Source organism: Mus caroli, chromosome 19 (genome assembly GCF_900094665.2).
Source record: "Mus caroli chromosome 19, CAROLI_EIJ_v1.1, whole genome shotgun sequence".
NCBI classification, from domain to species: Eukaryota; Metazoa; Chordata; class Mammalia; order Rodentia; family Muridae; genus Mus; species Mus caroli.
This window is the reverse complement of record NC_034588.1, coordinates 26,158,364-26,177,075: the sequence shown is the minus strand read 5'-3', so window position 1 is coordinate 26,177,075 and position 18,712 is coordinate 26,158,364. Positions and strand designations below refer to the sequence as shown.

The 18,712-nt window shown below is 45.9% G+C and overlaps 1 protein-coding gene across 2 annotated transcripts in view; it reads right to left on the bottom strand.

The window, feature by feature from the left end:
- Positions 1 to 11,614: 11,614 nt before the first annotated feature.
- The window catches only part of Rcl1 (RNA terminal phosphate cyclase like 1), a 43,274-nt gene continuing 36,176 nt past the window's right edge, over positions 11,615 to 18,712 (bottom strand). For both annotated transcript variants that reach the window (XM_021151344.1, XM_021151345.2), the window contains one exon: positions 11,615 to 13,286. In XM_021151344.1, the coding sequence (XP_021007003.1) occupies positions 13,136 to 13,286 (151 nt within the window). In that variant the 3' untranslated portion in view covers positions 11,615 to 13,135. The remainder of the gene's footprint in view (positions 13,287 to 18,712) is intronic.

Genomic DNA, 18,712 nt, shown 5'->3' with positions numbered 1-18,712 from the left:
AACACCTGTGGAATGGAGTTCAGAGTCCAGTTTCCAAAGGACTCAGACATCTGAAGGAGAGGGCATGACACAATGACAACCAAATGCTTTGTCAGGGCCAGCAGCAAGGCAGGCTTCCCACATTTCCACCGAGTATCTGGGCAGTTCGTGACAGCCATGCTGAGAATGCAGGGATGTCTATTTCTATGATGGATTGTCACCCATCAACCTGGCCTGAGAGGGCCAGCCCAGAGCATGGGAGGGAGGAGAATGGGGGATACACAGGAAATATAGCACACATGCATACATTTTTTTTTTGTCCTCTAGAGCGATGTACTCAAGATAAGCCCCCAGCATGGCTGTCTGACTTTTTCAGCAAGCTAATAGAAGACAGAGAAAACTTGATATACTCCCCACACAGGATAAAAGGCACCCACACTGAGGCCTGTGCTGGTCAGATGGAAATAGTCTCAACGAGCTGCAGGAGAGATCTGGAAGGTGAGTTAGTAATGGTTTTGCTTTGTTAAGACCATATACAACCCCATTCACTAACTCCTCCAGCCTCCTGTCAAGAGCATCTGCTGACCTAGCCAGGACAGGCCTCTCAGTGAGAGCAGCTGCTGATTGCACTTGAAAGCCTCCTCAGTAGGTGAGTGTGCAGAGGGGAGGGAGGGGGAGCCACTTCCCTACAGAGACTAGCCTGGAGAGCACCTTAGAAAACCAAACAATCTCCTTGCTGATACCGGAAACTTGACATTAATTGGTTTCCCAGCATTAAAGTGGGGTTTGATGTACTGTGAGGTCCGCACCAAGAAGAACATCAAACTGTGCTCACCTTTAGGAGACATGGTTTGATGTCTGAGATTGCCCAGGCAGTGGCTAAGTTTATATAGTTTCTGTTTCATTTTGTTTTTATCTTATTTTAACCTTATACTTGTGTTGTAATTATTCAGCTGCTGTGTTTATTTGTATCTCCTTGTCTTAGTTAGGGTTTCCGTTGTTGTGAAGAGACACCAGGACCAAGGCAACTCTTATAAGGGACAACATCTAATTGGGGCTGGCTTACAGTTTCAGAGGTTCAGTCCATTATCATCAAGGCGGGAGGCATGGCAGCATCCAGGCAGACTTGTGCTGGAAGAGCTGAGAGTTCTGCATCTGTAGCCAGGAAAGACTGTCCCCCGAAGGAGGCAGGACTTATGCACTCAGAACCCTCAAAGCCCACCCCCACAGGGATGCACTACCTCCAACAGGGCCACACTTCCTAATAGCAGCACTACCCATGGGCCAAGCATACTCAAACCACCAGACTTGCTAAGTATAGGTCACGACTGTTGTCAGTACCTTCTGTGTGATAGCTTTTATACTTCTGACACCCAGCCCACATCTTTGCCTTCTCACTCACACTTCCCACCCCATCTCTCCTTTTCCCATTTCCTCCTCATTTCAGCACATAATCACTGTCACCCTTAGCTCTGTATAGTTATACACTACATATCCCATTGGTACCCTGGTGCCACAGGTTCTGAACCAGTGTCTAGGACACAAGTCTAGCCCACAAATGTTTTCTCCAATAAGTTAACACCTAGATCAGGGTCAAATCATTCAGTCTGTTATTTCAGTCGACCTCCCCCTAAACAGAACTGAAAAGAATGACTATATGACCCAGTTATGCATACACCCAAAGAATGATCGCTCAGTCCGGCCACATTCATGTTTAGACCATGCTATTCACAACATCCAGAAGAGAGAACCAGCCTAGATGACCATCAATGAAAGGGTAAAGAAAAAGCGGCACATAAACCCAACAGAATTGTATTCAGCCTTAAAGGAAAAAAAAAACAAAAAAAAAGGAAAAAAAACAAAAACAAAACAAAACAAAAAAAAACCACAAAAACACTGTTACAGGAAAATGGGTGGAGCTGGAAGTTACTATACTATGCAAACTAACCCAGACTTAGAAAGACACATACCTTTAGATATAGATCCCAGCTTCCACTTGTGTGTGTGTGTGTGTGTGTGTGTGTAGGACAGATCATGATACTAGAAAGCAGACCAAGAGGGGAAGACTAGATGGGGGGCAGAGGCAGAGCATGTACCAAACAATAGTAGGTGATGGAATATATGTGACAAGGGGGCAAGGAGGGTGTGAGAAAGGGGGTTAGGAGAAGAGTGGGAGAGGGTGGGAGAGGACAGGTAACAAAGGCATATAAAATATCATGATGAAGCCCATTATTCGATATACTAATTAAAAAGAAGCAAGTAAAATGAAATCAAATGAAAATAATCTTGAATGCCCTCAAGTCCACCTCACTGCCACAGACCCTGGGAGTTACAGAGATAAGCACACCATTGTCCCCTTCTGGATTCTGTAATTCAACATGGAAGCACCAGGAAGGGACAGGCGCTACTCTGAGATGTGGGCTCAGAGCACTGGACCGAATCACCTGATCCATGCTGGTCCCCCATCAAATCTTATATTCTTACTGCATCAGGCTTTAGATTGACTACACAGGATGCTGACAGACGAAGCCCACTTTTTGCTTGAGTCTCTCTGAGCTGTTATTAGTCACTTATAGACACACACACACACACACACACACACACACACACAAAGAAACTACACTGATTAATTTCAAATCCTACCATAGTTTTCAAGGGTTTGGGTAAACTTGAAGAATGTCCTAATTTTGTTTCTGTTGCTGTGAAATCCACCACAGCCAGAAGCAATGAGCGGGAGAAAGGGGCTATTTTGCATATACGTCCACATCACAGTTTATTAAGAAAAGTCAGGGCAGAAACCCAATCAAGAGCAGGGGCAGGAACCACAAAGTGATGCTGCCTTTATGGTTTGCTCAACTTGCTTTGGATATTTATTTGTTTTTTTGTTTTTGTTTTATTTGTTTTTATTTTTTGTTGTTGTTTTGTTTTGTTTTTGAGACAGGATCTCTCTATGCTGTCCTAAACTTGTTCTGTAGACTAGGCTGACCTCAAACTCACAGCCATCTGCCTGCCTTTGCCTCCTGAATGCTGAGATTAAAGGTGTGCATCACCAGGCCTGGCTACCTACTTTGTTGTATAATCTAGGTCCGTTTGCCCACACTGGGTTGAGCCCACCCACATCTATCATTAATCAAGAAAATGCCCCAAAGGACATGGCCCCAGACTAATCTGATGGAGGCAATTCCTCACTTGAGGTTTCCTCTTTCCAGCTGGCTCTAGTTTGTGACAACGGGACAAAACCAACCAGCACAGTGAATTACAGAGCTTTAGCTTTCTTTTCAAAACAGGAGAAATTAGAGAGCTGCCTTTCTACCCTTCCTCACAGTGTTCATCCTCTCATCTCTAAGTAGATAGGTACCTAAAGAATATTACTGCAAAAGGGCACCAAGGTATGCCCTGCAGTGACACCCGTGCCCTGGGTCAGTACTCCCAGATCTCAGTTCATCAATCCATGCCCCTGGTTCAGCATAGGCTGTGCAATCGGAGCTTTTCTACACTACAGTTTAGGAGCATGTCTGTGGGGATGACGTCTGTAAGGCAGGGACACGCACAACTGTCAAAGCAAACAAGAAGCACAGAGCTGCTCTGGGGAGAAAAGCGCTCCAAGGAAGATAGATACAATGTACCTAAATAGAGCTGCAGATAGATACAATGTACCGAAAGCAGTGCTAGCGAGGCAATCACGTCATAGTACTCCCTCTAACCTCTTTCAGGATGCGTCAGAGCATCTTTTAAAGTTCTCGAAATTCTTAGACTTGTTTCTACCAGATAGAATCCACTGCCCAATAAAGTACGTGATGACATAAGAATAGTTCCATTGTATTTTATTTGTGGGTTGTTATTTATTTGCTGGTTCATTTATTTTTGAGACAGTCTTACAAGATGGCCCAGGCTGGCCTTGAGTTTGCAATCTTCCTGCCTCAGACACTCAGTGCTGGGATGACAGTCATCAAACCCACCATGCTTGGCTGTGTAATGCTTTATCATGGAGATGTAACTAATCGAAATCATGGTGGATTTCAGCATTTGGAAGGGAAATTTCACAAAATAACCAAGGAGTATCCTGTACTCCAGGGCATACAATCCTAGCAAATGGTCCACAGGGGACTGGGATGGCTGACGCTCTCCACTTGTTCCCGTCCTTCTTCTTTGGGCAAAGCTGCTTTAATAATATTGCAATAAAGGTTCCTGCTGCACCGTTTCTTCCATCTGAGGGCATTTGCCACATGCTTTCTCTCTTTGAGGTAAAATGAGCAGGGCATTCAATGCTTCAGTTGTCCTAGCCTGAGCTGGACAGGAGCTGGTTGAATCCTACATGCTCAACAGACAAAACTCAGGACTGAAAATAGCACCCACTTAGTCAGGAAAGCTCCCCAAGAGTGTACACAAATATCAACAGCGGCGAAAAGCACCCATGTGATCTCTCCATTTTAGAGAAAACAGAGCAGCCAGCCCAGCTCTTTTCTGGAGAGCCCATCCAGAGAACAGGCTAGCAGCATTCACGACAAGAGCTTGTTTTACACACAAGAGCATCTTTCCAGAAATCCACTCACAAGGCCCAAGCCCTCTTCCCATTCCCTGAAACCAGGTTCTCTCTCCTCCAAAGCCATAGCTTTGCTGGTCGTGGTGTGGACGTGTCATCCTAGTTACTTGGGATTCAAGAACAGCAGAGGCAGCTTGAGGAACTCCTGTCTCAATAAGAAAAAAAAAGGGGGGGGGGCGTAAAAAGGGCTGGAGATGGGAGATGAGGTTCCATGATAGAGCCCGTGCCTGACACGTCCAGGTTCCCAGGTTTCAATCCCCAGTTAAAAACAGGCACAGTTTTGTATCTCTGCAGCAGGTGCTAACATGGAAAACCCGGGTCAAGCATTTGAAGGCTCAGACTTGACCTAGTTCAACTGTAGATATTCAGAGGACCTCCCATTTCTCCAGAGTCCTCTTCTCCGAGTATTTCTCCCTAAGTTCTTCCGGCCCCATCTTGCCAAGGACTCAAAGTAGGTTCCAGAGCACACTGAACTATTAGGATGAGAGGAATTGTCTATGCAACTCTCAGAAAAACTGGGGTCCTTGTAATAATCACATAAGTGGAAAAAAGAAAGTCCCATCCTACCCACACATCTGAAGGTTTTAATTTCTGGAAGCCCACACAAGGGAATATGGCTTGAGACCTGATGGGGTGGGCAGCCATTGATTTGAAACTCAGATATACTGATTCTCCATATTATAGGGAGGGTAAGAGTGAAACCTGGATTTTCTACCTCAAGTCCCGCACATTACTCAGCTTCTCAAAAACATTTCAGTCAAGAATGTGAGGGTTAAATGCATACCTGTAATCCTAGCACTAGGGAGTGTGAAGCATGAAGATCCCCAGTTCAAGGCCAGCCTGTGCTGCATAAGACCCTGTCTCAAAAACAAAGAATGTAAGACTATATATTTTTCCTTAAAAAAAAAAATACTGCTATGCCAGGAACCCCTAAATTTCTACCTTCAGAAAAAACCATGGTGTGACATTTTCTTCATCATGGTTTCTATTGCTGTGAGGAAACACCATAACCAAAAACAAGTTGAGGAGGAAAGGGTTTATTGTAGTCTATCTTTGGAGAAAACCAGGACAGGAACGCAAATAAAGTTTGAACCCAGAGGCAGGAGCTGATGCAGAGACCATGGAGGGGAGCTACTTACTGGTTTGCTCCTCATGGCTTGTTTAGCTTGCTTTCTTATAGAACCCAGGATAATCAGCCCAGAGATAGCACCACCCACAATGGGCTGGGCCCTCCCCATCAATCACTAGTTAATAAAATGCCTGACAGCCCAATCTTATGGAGGCATTTTCTCCATTGAGTCTCCCTCCTGTCAGATGTCTCTAGTGTAACAAGTTGACATAAAACTAGCCAGCACAGACATCAACACTGTTTTCTTCTCAGAATGGGAATGGGTCCCTGGGTCAAGGAGTTTGCAGTGCCATGTTACACAGAACATTCACTTACATGACTTGAGTCATCTCTTACAGAAACTGAATGTGACTCATTTCTGGGGTGGGGGCTGCAAAGTGTTCCAGGCCTCTGTCTATAATCCCTTTCCAGGGAAAGCCCAGCTATGTTTCCACATGACCCCCCCCCCCCAGGAAGTGCTACACTGTGTCTAGAGATCTTAAGTCAAGCCCAGCCCAGTGTTCTAGTCTAGAATGCTGTGGTCAGTAAGAGAAAGCAAACCAGCAGGGTCAAGCCCCTAGGCTACCATCACGGCTTCGGCCTCCACGGAGCCTCTTTTCCAGGCAGCAGCTACCTCACAAGGTGCTCGTGCATTCTTTTTTGTTTCTTTGAGAATGGGGCAAAAACATTTAATTTTTAATTGCTGGCTAGTGTTTTTCTATAAGCACGTTCCAAGAGTCATCTAAGAGGGAAGCTCAAGAGAGAAAATGTCTCCATATGATAGGAGTAGAACATTTTAGTTAGTGATTGATGGGGGCGGGCCCAGCCCATTGTGGGCGGTGCTATCCCTGGGCTGGTGATCCAGGATGCTCTAAGAAAGCCCGCTGAGCAAGCCTCCTTGGCCTCTGCAACAGCTCCTGCCTCCCAGTTCCTATGTCCTGCCTTTGTTGAGGGATTGTGATGTGGGAACATAAGCAAAAGGAATACTTTCCTCTTCAAGTTGCTTTCAGGCCTGGTGTTTCATTCCAGCAACAGCAACCCGGACTAAGACACTCGCTGAGGAAAACAGCTATGAGAGATGTACCTTAGGTTCTAAGTTTGCCTGTTTAACAGCCAACTATAATGTAAAACAGGACTTACATTGTAAGAGCAACACTTCAGCTCCCGTTCAGTGCCCCACTTGATGTCTTCATTGCTTTTTTTTTTTACCGAAACCATTTACATTTTATATTCCCGGAAATCTCCCTCTGCCACCCCTCCCATTCTTGAATCGATTTCCTGAGGTTGAGGGTGGTAGAGCCACTGGGGGGCTATGAGCTGACGTCTGTATGCGGATGCTCTTTATTCCAGTCAGGCCGGACCTTCTCCTCAGCTACAATTCCTATGCTGCTCCACATCTTGAACTGGTTGCAGTCACTTCTTCATGCTTGCTGCTCCCCTTTCCATCCAAGAATACCACTGGCTAAAATGGTCACAACATTTACTCTGGACATTAGCCTTCTGAATATCATCTTTTTGTTTATGGGTTATGTATTGTTAAACTAGTTTTATTTTGTCCAACCAACTCCTTACTATAGTACTGGAAGATTCTGGATGGGGGGAAGGGAGGTTAGCAGGAGCTGTTGCGGGGTATCCTTCTGAGGGTGTTGAAGGGGTTTGACCATGCAGTTTACAACTGCAGCCTTGCTTCTGTTTCCCCAGGATCCTTTGTCTTCTGTAAGAAGCACTGGGGTCTTCCCTTGAGAGTCATCTCTTCCTTTCTCATTGGTCCACACAAATTGGGTAACACTAATAAAACCATCCAGAGAGGAGAACAGGACCCAGAGAGCCCTAAGAATGCTCTATTCAGCAATGAGAGATGCAATTCTAAGGGAATTAAAAATCAAACCAACCTCAGCTAGAGAATGGACCAGAGACAATGTTCGACCCAGGAGCAGGGACACAATAGTAGAAAAAGCAGAGCTGAGATGGGAGTGAACTCTGAAGGCATCTGTGTCCTGGACTCAGCTACCCCAGAGCCTGGGGAGGGCTGGGGAACTTCTCAGGTAGAATTTGCAAGTCTGAATCAGTCTGATCTCTCATTTGCTGCTGCATTCTTTCCTACTTCAAAACCTGACCGTTCAAGCTAATATCCATACTCCTGTCAAGGTACTTCTGGGTTCAAGACCCCAATCCCCTATTCTACCATTCATGAAGGCGGCGGCTCAACTTATCAGGCCTAGTTTCCGTTTTGTAGTTAGGTTTTGTTTAGATCCTAATGAGCAGACCAGGGCTCAAAAGGACTTTTAGCTCACTCAAATGTAGTGTCGTCAACCTGACTCTTGGAGTTGTATGATATTTTGTATTACATGATGTTCCCCATGGCACCAGACTAGTTATAGAAAAAAAAAATATTGACATACACGATCTCAAACTTGGCACAGCCATTTTCTCTCTTGGTGAGAATAGCGGTTCCTTACAGCTCCATCTGGCTGAGTGAATGCGGAGCTTTAGACCTGGCATTGCTGACGCAGTGAGGGCTCTCATCCCACCCTCACTGGCTGGAACACAGAGAACCTCACTGGGATGCCTGTAGGCCTCCTTTTTAACTCTGTCGCCTTGTTGTGGGGACAGTTTGACCTCAAGCTCCATGCAGGTGCCATAACTTGTATCTGGTCTGTTAGCTAAGCACATCCAAGGACTGGATGTAAAGATATGGCCTGTGACTCATGTTGACATTAACCTGTTAGATGAAGGGCTACTTTGAATCGGCACCAAGAACTGAACAGCCATAAACTATCTATCCCGATCTCAGGGTATTTAATAAATGCTCTTAATACTGGTATGCAGTGAGGTAGGTGCTTTGGAATTTCAAAAGAAACTAAAGGTCTCAAGGATGCAGAGCCAGCCCAGGAGTACTGACAAAGCTAGGAATTGGCCATAGGTCGAAAGCTGAACCTTGTTGTTTTAACAAGACTCTACTGAAATTCAGGAACCAAAGGCTTCCCTTAAAAGAAAGAAAGAAAGAAAGAAAGAAAGAAAGAAAGAAAGAAAGAAAGAAAGAAAGAAAGAAAGAAAGAAAGAAAGAAAGAAAGAAAGAAAGAAAGAAAGAAAGAAAGAAAAAGGGCACACAGAGTATTACAAGACATACCCAGTGCTTAATTCTGTGAGGTAAGACAATTAACTGCGTGCTGAATACTAAGAAAAGGGTCGAGGGAGGCCTGGAAACAGGAAGCCAGTGTTTGGGAGTCAGGGCCTCCCCCAGGAACTAGAACTGAGGAGGCTTGGAGAGAAAAGTGAAGGGTTCGGTTTAATTTCCTAGGCCTTCTGAGAGTTATCATACCACACATCAGAATCTCTAAGACGTCCCAGTTTTCCCTCTTAAATTGCTTGGTGTCGAGAGATTTAATTTCCTGACAGTCGGTGCCCTTCCGGAGCCTGTGAACGCTCACTCGCTTTCAAGATTTCTAACAATTAAGCTTGCAAAAGCACCGATCTTGCTTTCTGGGTATTTAAGCGTTCCTGCTCTTTGCAGTTTGCAGCCCTCCGATTTCCGGCAAACATTCTCATAGCTTATAAATCTTAGACACAATGCCTTTAATTGCGTAGTGGGTCTAAGACAGCAGTGACCCACAGAGCTCATGACGGCGGGAAGCATGTGTCTGTGGAGTTCCAGGAACTAAACAGCTTGAAGTTGCTTGTCAGTTCCCTTCCCATAGCAAGACAGGCAGCCACTGCAAAACTCAGCATGGGCCCTTCTCACATCCTTCCTTGAAGACTAGCAAGAGCAGTGGGAGACAGCTCTTGCTCCAAGACAGAGACAGCAGCTACCCTGCTACTGTCCCAGCCTTGGTGATCCAGTCACATAACTTAGAGAACAGACAAATCAGATGAGCGTGTGCCGTCACCAGGTTGAGTAGTACCTTCCTTTTAAACAGGGCGTCTACCTTCATCAGTTTGAGTACATCAATTCCCCAAATCGTAGCCGAGAAAACCTAACAAGTCAGCCAATCATAATGGTTTTTGGATACAAGGTTCTTTAAAGGGTTGGGGATTGTGGAGAGAAGAATAAAGTATGTCCTGGGCTGTCTGTGAAACCCAGTGTCAGAAATCACCCAGATGTTTTCAAACGAGTGTGATCGGAATCTCTCCTCGAGTTGGGTCAGACTTTCCTGACAGGTATGAGCCAGATATGACAAGGACCTCTTGCGGTCCTACACCCAGCACCCTGACAAAACGACTTCTGTTTGAGTAGAGGCATGGTGTGTTAGATCTGTTAGATGTCTCTGATAACCCATTCCTGTCAACTCACATCTCAGATGTGGCCAACAACAGTATGTGGCCGCCTGAGCTGCCCACTCACATTCCCTGTTAGTCACTCGTGAAGGACAGTCTAGGGCCACCTGAATGTGGAGTTCTGCTTACTCGTCATTACTTACAATTAATGGAGTAATTACAGTGGAGACTTGGGTTGGGCATAGAGACCACAGAGCTGTATCCCCATCCCTCAGAACGGCTATAACCACACACTAATAAATCTGTAAGTCTCCAACACAGAGGCATTTCCGAGTCTTCTCAAATCCTGACTAAGGTCCAGGAAATCCATTTATTCACCCACCCTGTTCCGTTCTCAGCCAGTTAAACCCATTCCTACTGCACACACTGACAAAGCTTCAAGTCAGTTTCCCCCTACCTTCTGCACATAAGAGTGGTCTGTAATCTGGAAGGAAAAGCATGCTTGTAAGTTTTGTGCCAACATGACACAGGGTAGGCTCATCTGGGAAGAGGAAACTTCAACTAAAAAATAAATCCATCAGATTAGGAAAGTCTGTGGGGCATTTTCTAGACAATGATTGCCATAGGACCCAGGTCACTGAGTAGTACCACCCCTGGACTGGGGGTTCTGAGTCCTGTAAGAAAGCAGGCTGAGCAAGCCAGTAAGCCACACTCCTCCATGGTCTGTTCTTCAGATTCTGCCTCCCGGTCCCTGCTCATATCCGGCGTCAACTTTCTTCCTTCATGATGCACTATGATTGGACATGTTAAGTCAACACACACACACACACACACACACACACACACACACACACACACACACACACACAGAGCCTTTTCTGCTCTAGCTGCTTTTGGCCATGGTGGTCTTATCACAGCAACAGAAACTAAACCAGAACAGGCCAAGACAAGCAAGCCAAATTCCCAAATCAGATCTGTTTATACAGAACTCAAACGCAGAACTAAGCTCTTATTAAATGAGCCCTGGTGAGTAGCAGAGTCAAGCACAGAACAGACAGCAAGCTGGCAGACGACTCCTGCCTAGTGGTAGTGCTTCTTTTGGGAAACTGCAAAGGGATCAGGAACAGGCTGTTTGAGCAAACACTGCGTTTGTGGGGATGCGTTCCTGTGATCGTCGGACTCAGGGAGCTGAAGAATCACAAGTCTGGCCTACTTACTAACATCCTATCCAAGTGCGAAGAGGATAACTCATCCCTTCTGCTCAGTATAATCTTCTCCACTGCTCCCAAATGTTCCAACTCCAGGAGCAGCTGGGGCAGAGGCCTGGAACCTACCCGACACTTGTGTACCCTACAGACAGACACACGTGTCCCCTTTACTCTGCTCAGGCTTCCACCTGCTCCCTGATGCTGACCAACAGCACCATTTCCAAAACTTCCTCTATCAGAGAATCTGGCAGGTTCAAAACAATGTGGCCACTTAGGTCTGTTTGGGGAGCTCTGATTTCAAACAGCAGTGACTTCAATTATGACAGGCAGAATTCTAAGATGACCAATCAAACACTAATTCAGATAGTACTATGACTGGCTAACCCTGAGGACAGGAGGAGTACCCAAGTGGGAGTGCTATACCACAAGTTACTTCAAGGTAATGTTTCCCTATCAGGTACCCCAAGAGGAAGTCAGAGTCAGTTTAGATGTAAAGGATTTGACACAGCCTTGCCGGCTTGAAGAGAAAGAAGTCAAATGAAAAGGAGGCTGGCAGAGTCCACCAATCAAAGCCGTTGTTAGCCAGCAAAAAGATGGAACTCGGTCCTACACACCGAAACCTGCATTTTCGTTTTCCCAGAGCCTGAGAGCTTGAGGGGCTAAGACCTTGAGAGCAACCTTATGAGAGGCCAGACAGAGATGCTTAACCACACCTGCCACACTTCAGACCTACTGACTCTGGGATGGTGAGTGAGCATCGTTTTAAACCATCTGCTACAGTCAGAACACTAACATGGAAAGCTCTGGGCTCAGGGCCGCATCCAGCATGTCCAGGTGTCCCTCAAGGTCAGGTCCCTCAAGGCTTCTGCAAGGCATCCTCAGTCAGCAGCAAACAGCACTGTGCTCTCAGTGAAAAGGAAAAGGTTTGGAGGAAGATAGTGAGGCAAGGCCATCCTGACTTCCACCCAGACACCCTCCAATAGGGAGAACAACAGTGGCTCCTGATCCTGTAGACCCATCACACGTAGAATCCACGGAGCGCAGGGGAGTCCACCACGGTCCAGGATATCGCCGCACGTTCTTGCTGGTCTCTGCCTAAGTCCCTTCTTAGAAGGCTATTTGCAGTAAGCAGTCTCGAGTGGTGACATAGTATCTCTAGTGGAACAAAGAACAGACTTGCTATGAGAAAGGACCTGTGTTCCTTGCCTGTGATACAAATTTTACTGTAGGCGCACCAACCTGAGCCCCTCCCTTCCACAGCAGGACTTGGCAGTAGAGACATCAGTTTAAATATGTTTATGCTGCCTGCCAGGCTACAAAGTTCTGTGGCTGTCCTGGGACTTTGATGTCTTCTATCGGCATCCATGAAATTGGAATATTAGCTTATACGTAGATAACATCTCAGATTCTGTTACATCTTTAAATCAGATCTAATGTTTCTGAATTATAAACATCAAATAAAAAATAAATACTCTGAATTTTCTTATAATAATTTACACTACAGTGCAATTAGAAGAATAAAAACAAAATTTTATGCCACACCTAGGATACAGAAAACATTTTAAGACATGTCTGCCCTCCCCATCCCAACCACCAGGCCCACACAAACACAAGTTACCATGTGAGGTATAGCATGTGCCCATGCAAGCAAATGATTCCTAAGACGAGGGAGGGAACCAGTGCCCCAACCTCTGGCACAACCCTAGCTTGTCCGACTGGAGGTCTTCTACACACACTGTCACACTGTCACATAAACCCTACACAAAGCCACCACAATCCAAAGATGAAGAAGAGGTGCTGGGATACTGTCTAGCAGCGTGGCCACTCACGGAGGGCCCCTCCCCCAGGTGAATCGGGAAGCCCACAGCCTGGGCCTCCGAGGAATGTCACTGGAGAAGCAGCTGGAAGCCACGTGGGAGAGACAGCTTGTATTTTCAAATCAGTATTTTCAGTGGAAAAGAAATAAAGTCTATACTGTTAAGAGGCTGCCTGTCCTGGATGGACATGCCTGGACTTGGTCCCTGTGGTCCTTCGCATCTTTCTGCTTCGTCCATGCACAGCAGAGCCTGACGTTGCACAGGATCACTTGAGGGTCTTGCTCAGGTTAGAGAAGCCAATCCCAACGCAGGTCATTAGCACTTTGTCCCCGCCCTTCAGTTCTTCACCACATGGCTTGGTTTCAACTTTAAACATAACCTGGAAAAAGCTCTTCAGATGCCGCAAAAATTCTATCCTAAAAAGAAATAATGAGAACATTCATTTTAAAAGAAACTCTGACCCCAAATTTTAATTTCTGAGACTAAAAACATTGAAATTAAAACTGTCTAATCAAAAAGGCTTTAATATTTATAGCCTGTCAGCTTCCCAAGAGGCCTGGAGCAGCCTGCGGAGACACGCGCGCACACACACCTCAGCAAGGTAAGTTCGGCTGGAGACAGGCTAGAGGTTAGTGTAAGACACTCAGCATTCCCGTCCCACATACTTATTACAGTCACAAATATGGAGGTAATTTTGAGTGGTGCATATTACATTTCTCCCCTTAGTCACAGCACCATGGGGTAAAAAAGATGAACAAAGACGATTTCGTATCTTGAACGCCAGCAACTGCCTTCTACTTACTCAACAGTATTTTCTGCATGTCTCTATTAAAGTCAGGCTCTGTTACTGGTGCTAGGGACACTGTAGTCAAAGCAAAGATGAAACCAGGAACTTCCCCATGCAGATCTCCATCTGCTGCTACAGACTACAGAAGAAAGTTCAGGATTCTTAAGAACAGTTGTTGAATTTTCAATGAAGCCACAGAGAAGGAGGAGGGAAGCTGCGAATGTGGTTTGGTGGTAGAGCCCGCCCTTGCCTAGCAGTAGGGGGAGACCTGTGCTTGTGTGCTTCCGTGTGCATATTTAACAGGAGACAAGTGTTAACTGAGGTACCAGAGAAGAGCTCACAGTGAACGCTGTGAAAGATTCATGAGGCTGTTTCTTCCCACTTCCTGCAACAGAAAGCATGGCCTTCCCCTTCCTGAGACAGAGGTTCTTCAGGTGCACTGTCAAGCAGCTTTAGGGGGTTCCAACCGCTGCCCTAGGACACTCGGTGTGACCCCAGTTAAGCCAGAGGGCTCACCTGGAACATTCACTAAATGCATAGGGTCCCAAGGGTTAGAGGAAGTATCCCCATAGAAATGCCTAGAATCACAGAACCCATGTAAACACACACTCTCCTCTTTCCTGAATTCTATGTTGTCGGGGCATAGGGACCAGAAATCTTCTATCAGCAAGCATCCCCCGTGGCTCTTATGGAGCAAGCTGAAGGAACACTGCTAAGTGAATAACCCTGTTGTGTTCATCTGCAATAAAGCATCACACAGACACCTGTGGCACACTGTTCCTGATCCAGGCAGCCTCCCCACCCCAGCCACATAGTTCTAAGCCTAAAGTACACAGAGTGTACCTGAGGAACTTTGATCATACCGATTCTAGACGGGCACATCAGTGGAACAAAACTGGGAGTCAAGAAATAAAACCCACATACTTCAGGCCAAGTTAATAGCCTTATCAGGAATAAATCAGGCAAACGATATGGGAATGACCGATTATTCACAAGCAAAGAATGGAGGCTTTTGACTCCTTCCCAACACACGGAATCAGCTCCAGCTCTTCTAAGGTCTTTGTAAACGCTGAAACTATAGGGCGAATGCCATTACGTTTGGACAACGAACAGTTTAATGGTTGCTAAAACAGAAACACCAAAATCAGAGCAATGAGAGAACAAAGAACTCTACAGTAATTTAGGAAAACAACTAAAAAGACAGGCAGGAGTTCCAAGTACAATGGAAAGAGGCTATCTCGTCTGCCATTAGGGAAATGAAAAGCAAGTCTGCAGGAAGAAACCACTTCATGCTCAACTAAGAAAGGCACAGTGACATGTGTGATGGGAAACAGCGGGTAAGCTACTGCACACGCCATGACAGGAATGTAAAGTACGGCTGCCTAGAAAACAACCAGCCCTTCAAACCCAAGCACAGAGATACGTGCTCCAGGGTAGTGAAAACACACAACCTGCAAAACCACCTACAAACACACACACACACTCGCGGTGGTGTTGTCACCCAATAAGAATGCATAAACAGAACATCCCAATGTCCACTGACTGACAAAAGAAAAGGCGGGTCCTATTCATGGGGTGTTACCAGCACTTGTATGTGCTCCAACAGGACAAGCGCTGTAAACTGTGCTAAATGAAAGAGGTGGTTGCTAAGGGCCTATATCATTACATAGGGTTATGTTGTTTTCTAGACAACGGTCAGAAGAGCTCTCCATTACTGCGACAGAGCTGTCAAGCGGGACAAATGGGCAGCAACCACAAATGGCACAGCGTTTCTTTCCGGGGTGATAAAAATGTGCTAAAGTTAGACTGTGGTTATTCAACTCTATGAGTATACTAAAGACTATTAAACTGAACACTGTAAATGGGTAAGCCTTATGGCCGCATAAATTATATTTCTACACATCTGTGAGTTTAAAAAAATGTACTAATCCCAGGTCCCAACCCTAGTCAGTTACAGATGAAATTAAGGATGAAGCCTGCTGTGGTGAATGTGCCTCCCCTGTGATCCACTCATAGGAGGGAAAAATACCAAGAGACTAGATCATAGCAGATCAACTCACCCTCTGTGTGAGCTGTAGGCATGTCACAAGACAGGGACCAACTGCTAAGCACCATAGCTCAGGTGAGATTTACTTTGCTGACCCTCCATGTAAGAACATAGGACTTCTTCATCTTTACAATGCAAGCCCATTTTAAATTCTTCCATAGAGCCTTTCTCACCACTAGCACCCATCCATCTGATCCTTCTCTGTCTTAATGGAGTTTCTACAGCGTTCTCTGCTTAGTGGCTACATAAGTGACTGTCACACAGTGCTGACCCTCTGGGTAAGTCACAAGTATCTCAACAATGACGGCCTGCACACATGAAACTCTCTCCCTGCTACTGAGACACTAAGAACTGAAGCGTTGGGGGTAACTGAGAAATGACTTCAGCAATCTTGGTAATTAAGGGAAGTCAGCTCTCCCCCTGCTGGCTTTCTGGTCTTACTGACCATGGGAATTCTTCCCCCCATTTTTTTCTTTTTCCTTCTCCTTTTCTCCATCTATCCATCTATTTCCACATCTTGTCTTAGGGAAAAGAAGACAAAGACACAAACCGCACAGATAAACAGGCCACACACACTTGTGAGCCAAGTTTCTAACTGGCAGCCTCGGAGAAAAACACCAGGACCTTCCTCCCCACTTCTCTGCAGGCTGAGGGGAGGACAGCTTGATCTCCCTCACTGCTGCATAGACTAACACAGGCCTGAGGCAAGCTTCCCTCTGGGCCTCATTCAGCCACTTCACTCTGAGTCATTCAACTGGGCTAAAAAAGCCAAATGCCCTCTCCTGCTGGCAGAACTCCTGGGAACTTGAGCTTGCTTGGTGTCCTGGAGGAGGGTGGAGGAGATGCAGACTGAGGGTGCAGGCCTGTTTATGTACAGCTTTGAGGAACTTGTAGCTTTTGGAACAGTCAGGAAAAGCGAAGGTTGTTAGACTTTCTCCACAGTGTTCTGCCAGGTTCTCGGGCCGTCTGAGCAAGCCAGCAGAAGATGGGACTGAGGGACATTTCAGAATGCCCTTCTTCCACCTCCAGCCTCATTTTCCCTACATCTTAAACCTAAACAAACAGCTTCCTTAAGAAAGTGAAATTGGCTGGGCTGTGGTGGTGTACACCTTTAATCCCAGCACTCGGGAGGCAGCCCCAAGTAGAACTGAGTTCAAGGCCAGCCTGGTCTATAGAGGGAGTTCCAGGACAGCCAGGGATACACAGAGAAAGCCTGTCTTGAAAAAGAGAAAAGGGCTGGGTGGGTATCTGATCCAAAATCAAGGAGCAGCTTTTCCTATGACCCTCTTGGGGAAAGCAACTGGAGTTCGATGCAACTTCTGAGTAAATGATCTTAGTTTCTCACTTGACAACTGGATCTGTACTGGTCTGTCTGTCTGTCTGTCTATCTTTCCCTTTAGAACAAAGTGATTCACTGTTAACACAAACAAGACTTTGCTATGAAAGCCCCCACTCTATCTAACAAGGTTTCAGAGACTTCTGGAAGCTGAGATAACTGTCCTTGTGTGCTTCCAAAGGTTGGTTGTTCCCACTGTCACTGTCAACAAGCAAGGACCATCTGCCCGCAGAATCCCCATGGCCAGGCCTGGACTGGCTCAGGCCCAGCCCCTCCAATGCCCTTGGAAGCACAAGAAGAGGGAAGCAGTGATGGGTCAGTCTCTTTCTGATGATACGAACAGAAAATCCTGCCTCCTGTTTCACCAACCCAGGTTTCTGTGTCACCTGGATGTGGGCCAGGGTTAGGGTTGGCCAACAAGTTAGGTCTAAGGAGTTGTCCTAGAAGTCGAGAGACAAGATCTCAGAGCAAGGAAAAACCACGTCACATGGTTCCCTGGTTCCCTGCAGTCAGTACATGGCAGCTTTTGAGACCAGTGGTGTGTCTGATGCCAACACTTCAACTCTACTCCAAGAATGACATTATTAAACTTGGTTCAAGGCAACAGGAAACAGAACTGGTTGACTGTGCCGCTGGCACACAGCCAACCACTCTCCATAAGCAGATATCACTTTATAAAAAAAGCACCATGGTCTAAGGTGTGCAGAAGCTGAAATGAGGACTTGTGAACGTTGTAGCATGATGTTCTGTATCAGCAAAGTCCTGAGAAGCCAGTGACAGTGATGGGTCACAGCTCTTAAGCTAAAAGCAGTCAGAGAAGCAAAATCTCCAATGAACCTGTTCCATCCCCCAGCCCCCGCTTTTGTGTGACCCTGGCAAGTGACATGTCTTATCAGTTAAGATGAGGCACACAACTGCACCTACATTTTCACTCACAGAGGGTTATGCTGGAAACCACAGGAGTTAAAAAGATTTAAAATGAATTAGCTTTCCGTTCAACAAAAGGGGCATCAGCCTCATGCTGAAAACCCAGACAAATGTCTAGAACTCATGAAGTCATGGATCTTGGAGACCTACAACCAGCATAATCCCTAACTACACTCTAAATAGTTGCTCTTATACCACAGCTAAGTGTGGTCTTCATACATCATACATAATCCCTAACTACACTCTAAATAGTTGCTCTTATACCACAGCTAAGTGTGGTCTTCATACATCAAGGAAACGTCTCTTTGCAACAGATAGAGATCATCACAGAAAACTACAGCCAATCAAAATGTAGAGGTGTGGAGCCCAGCCCCAACAGATAAATATGCCTATAACTCCCAAACCTAAGGCTCAAAGAACATTTTGGAAGGTGGTGGGGGTGGGATGATTTTAAGTGAAAAAGAATCAGTGAGTTTGCTGTGAGATTGTGACTCGAATGTTGGAGGCTACATCCATATGTTTCACCAACATGACACCTAAACATGAACTGGACAGGTATCATGACAGACATGCTAAACTGGAAGCAGGTGGGAAGTCCATGAGGCCTGAACACTATACAAATAACTAGAGGCAGCTAAGGACTGCTAAGAAGAGCAGGAGAAATGGCTACTTCCAGGGAAGGGCACATCAAATGGTTATCCAATGGTCAACCCCTGAAAATATTCATACAAGCTGCATTTATGTA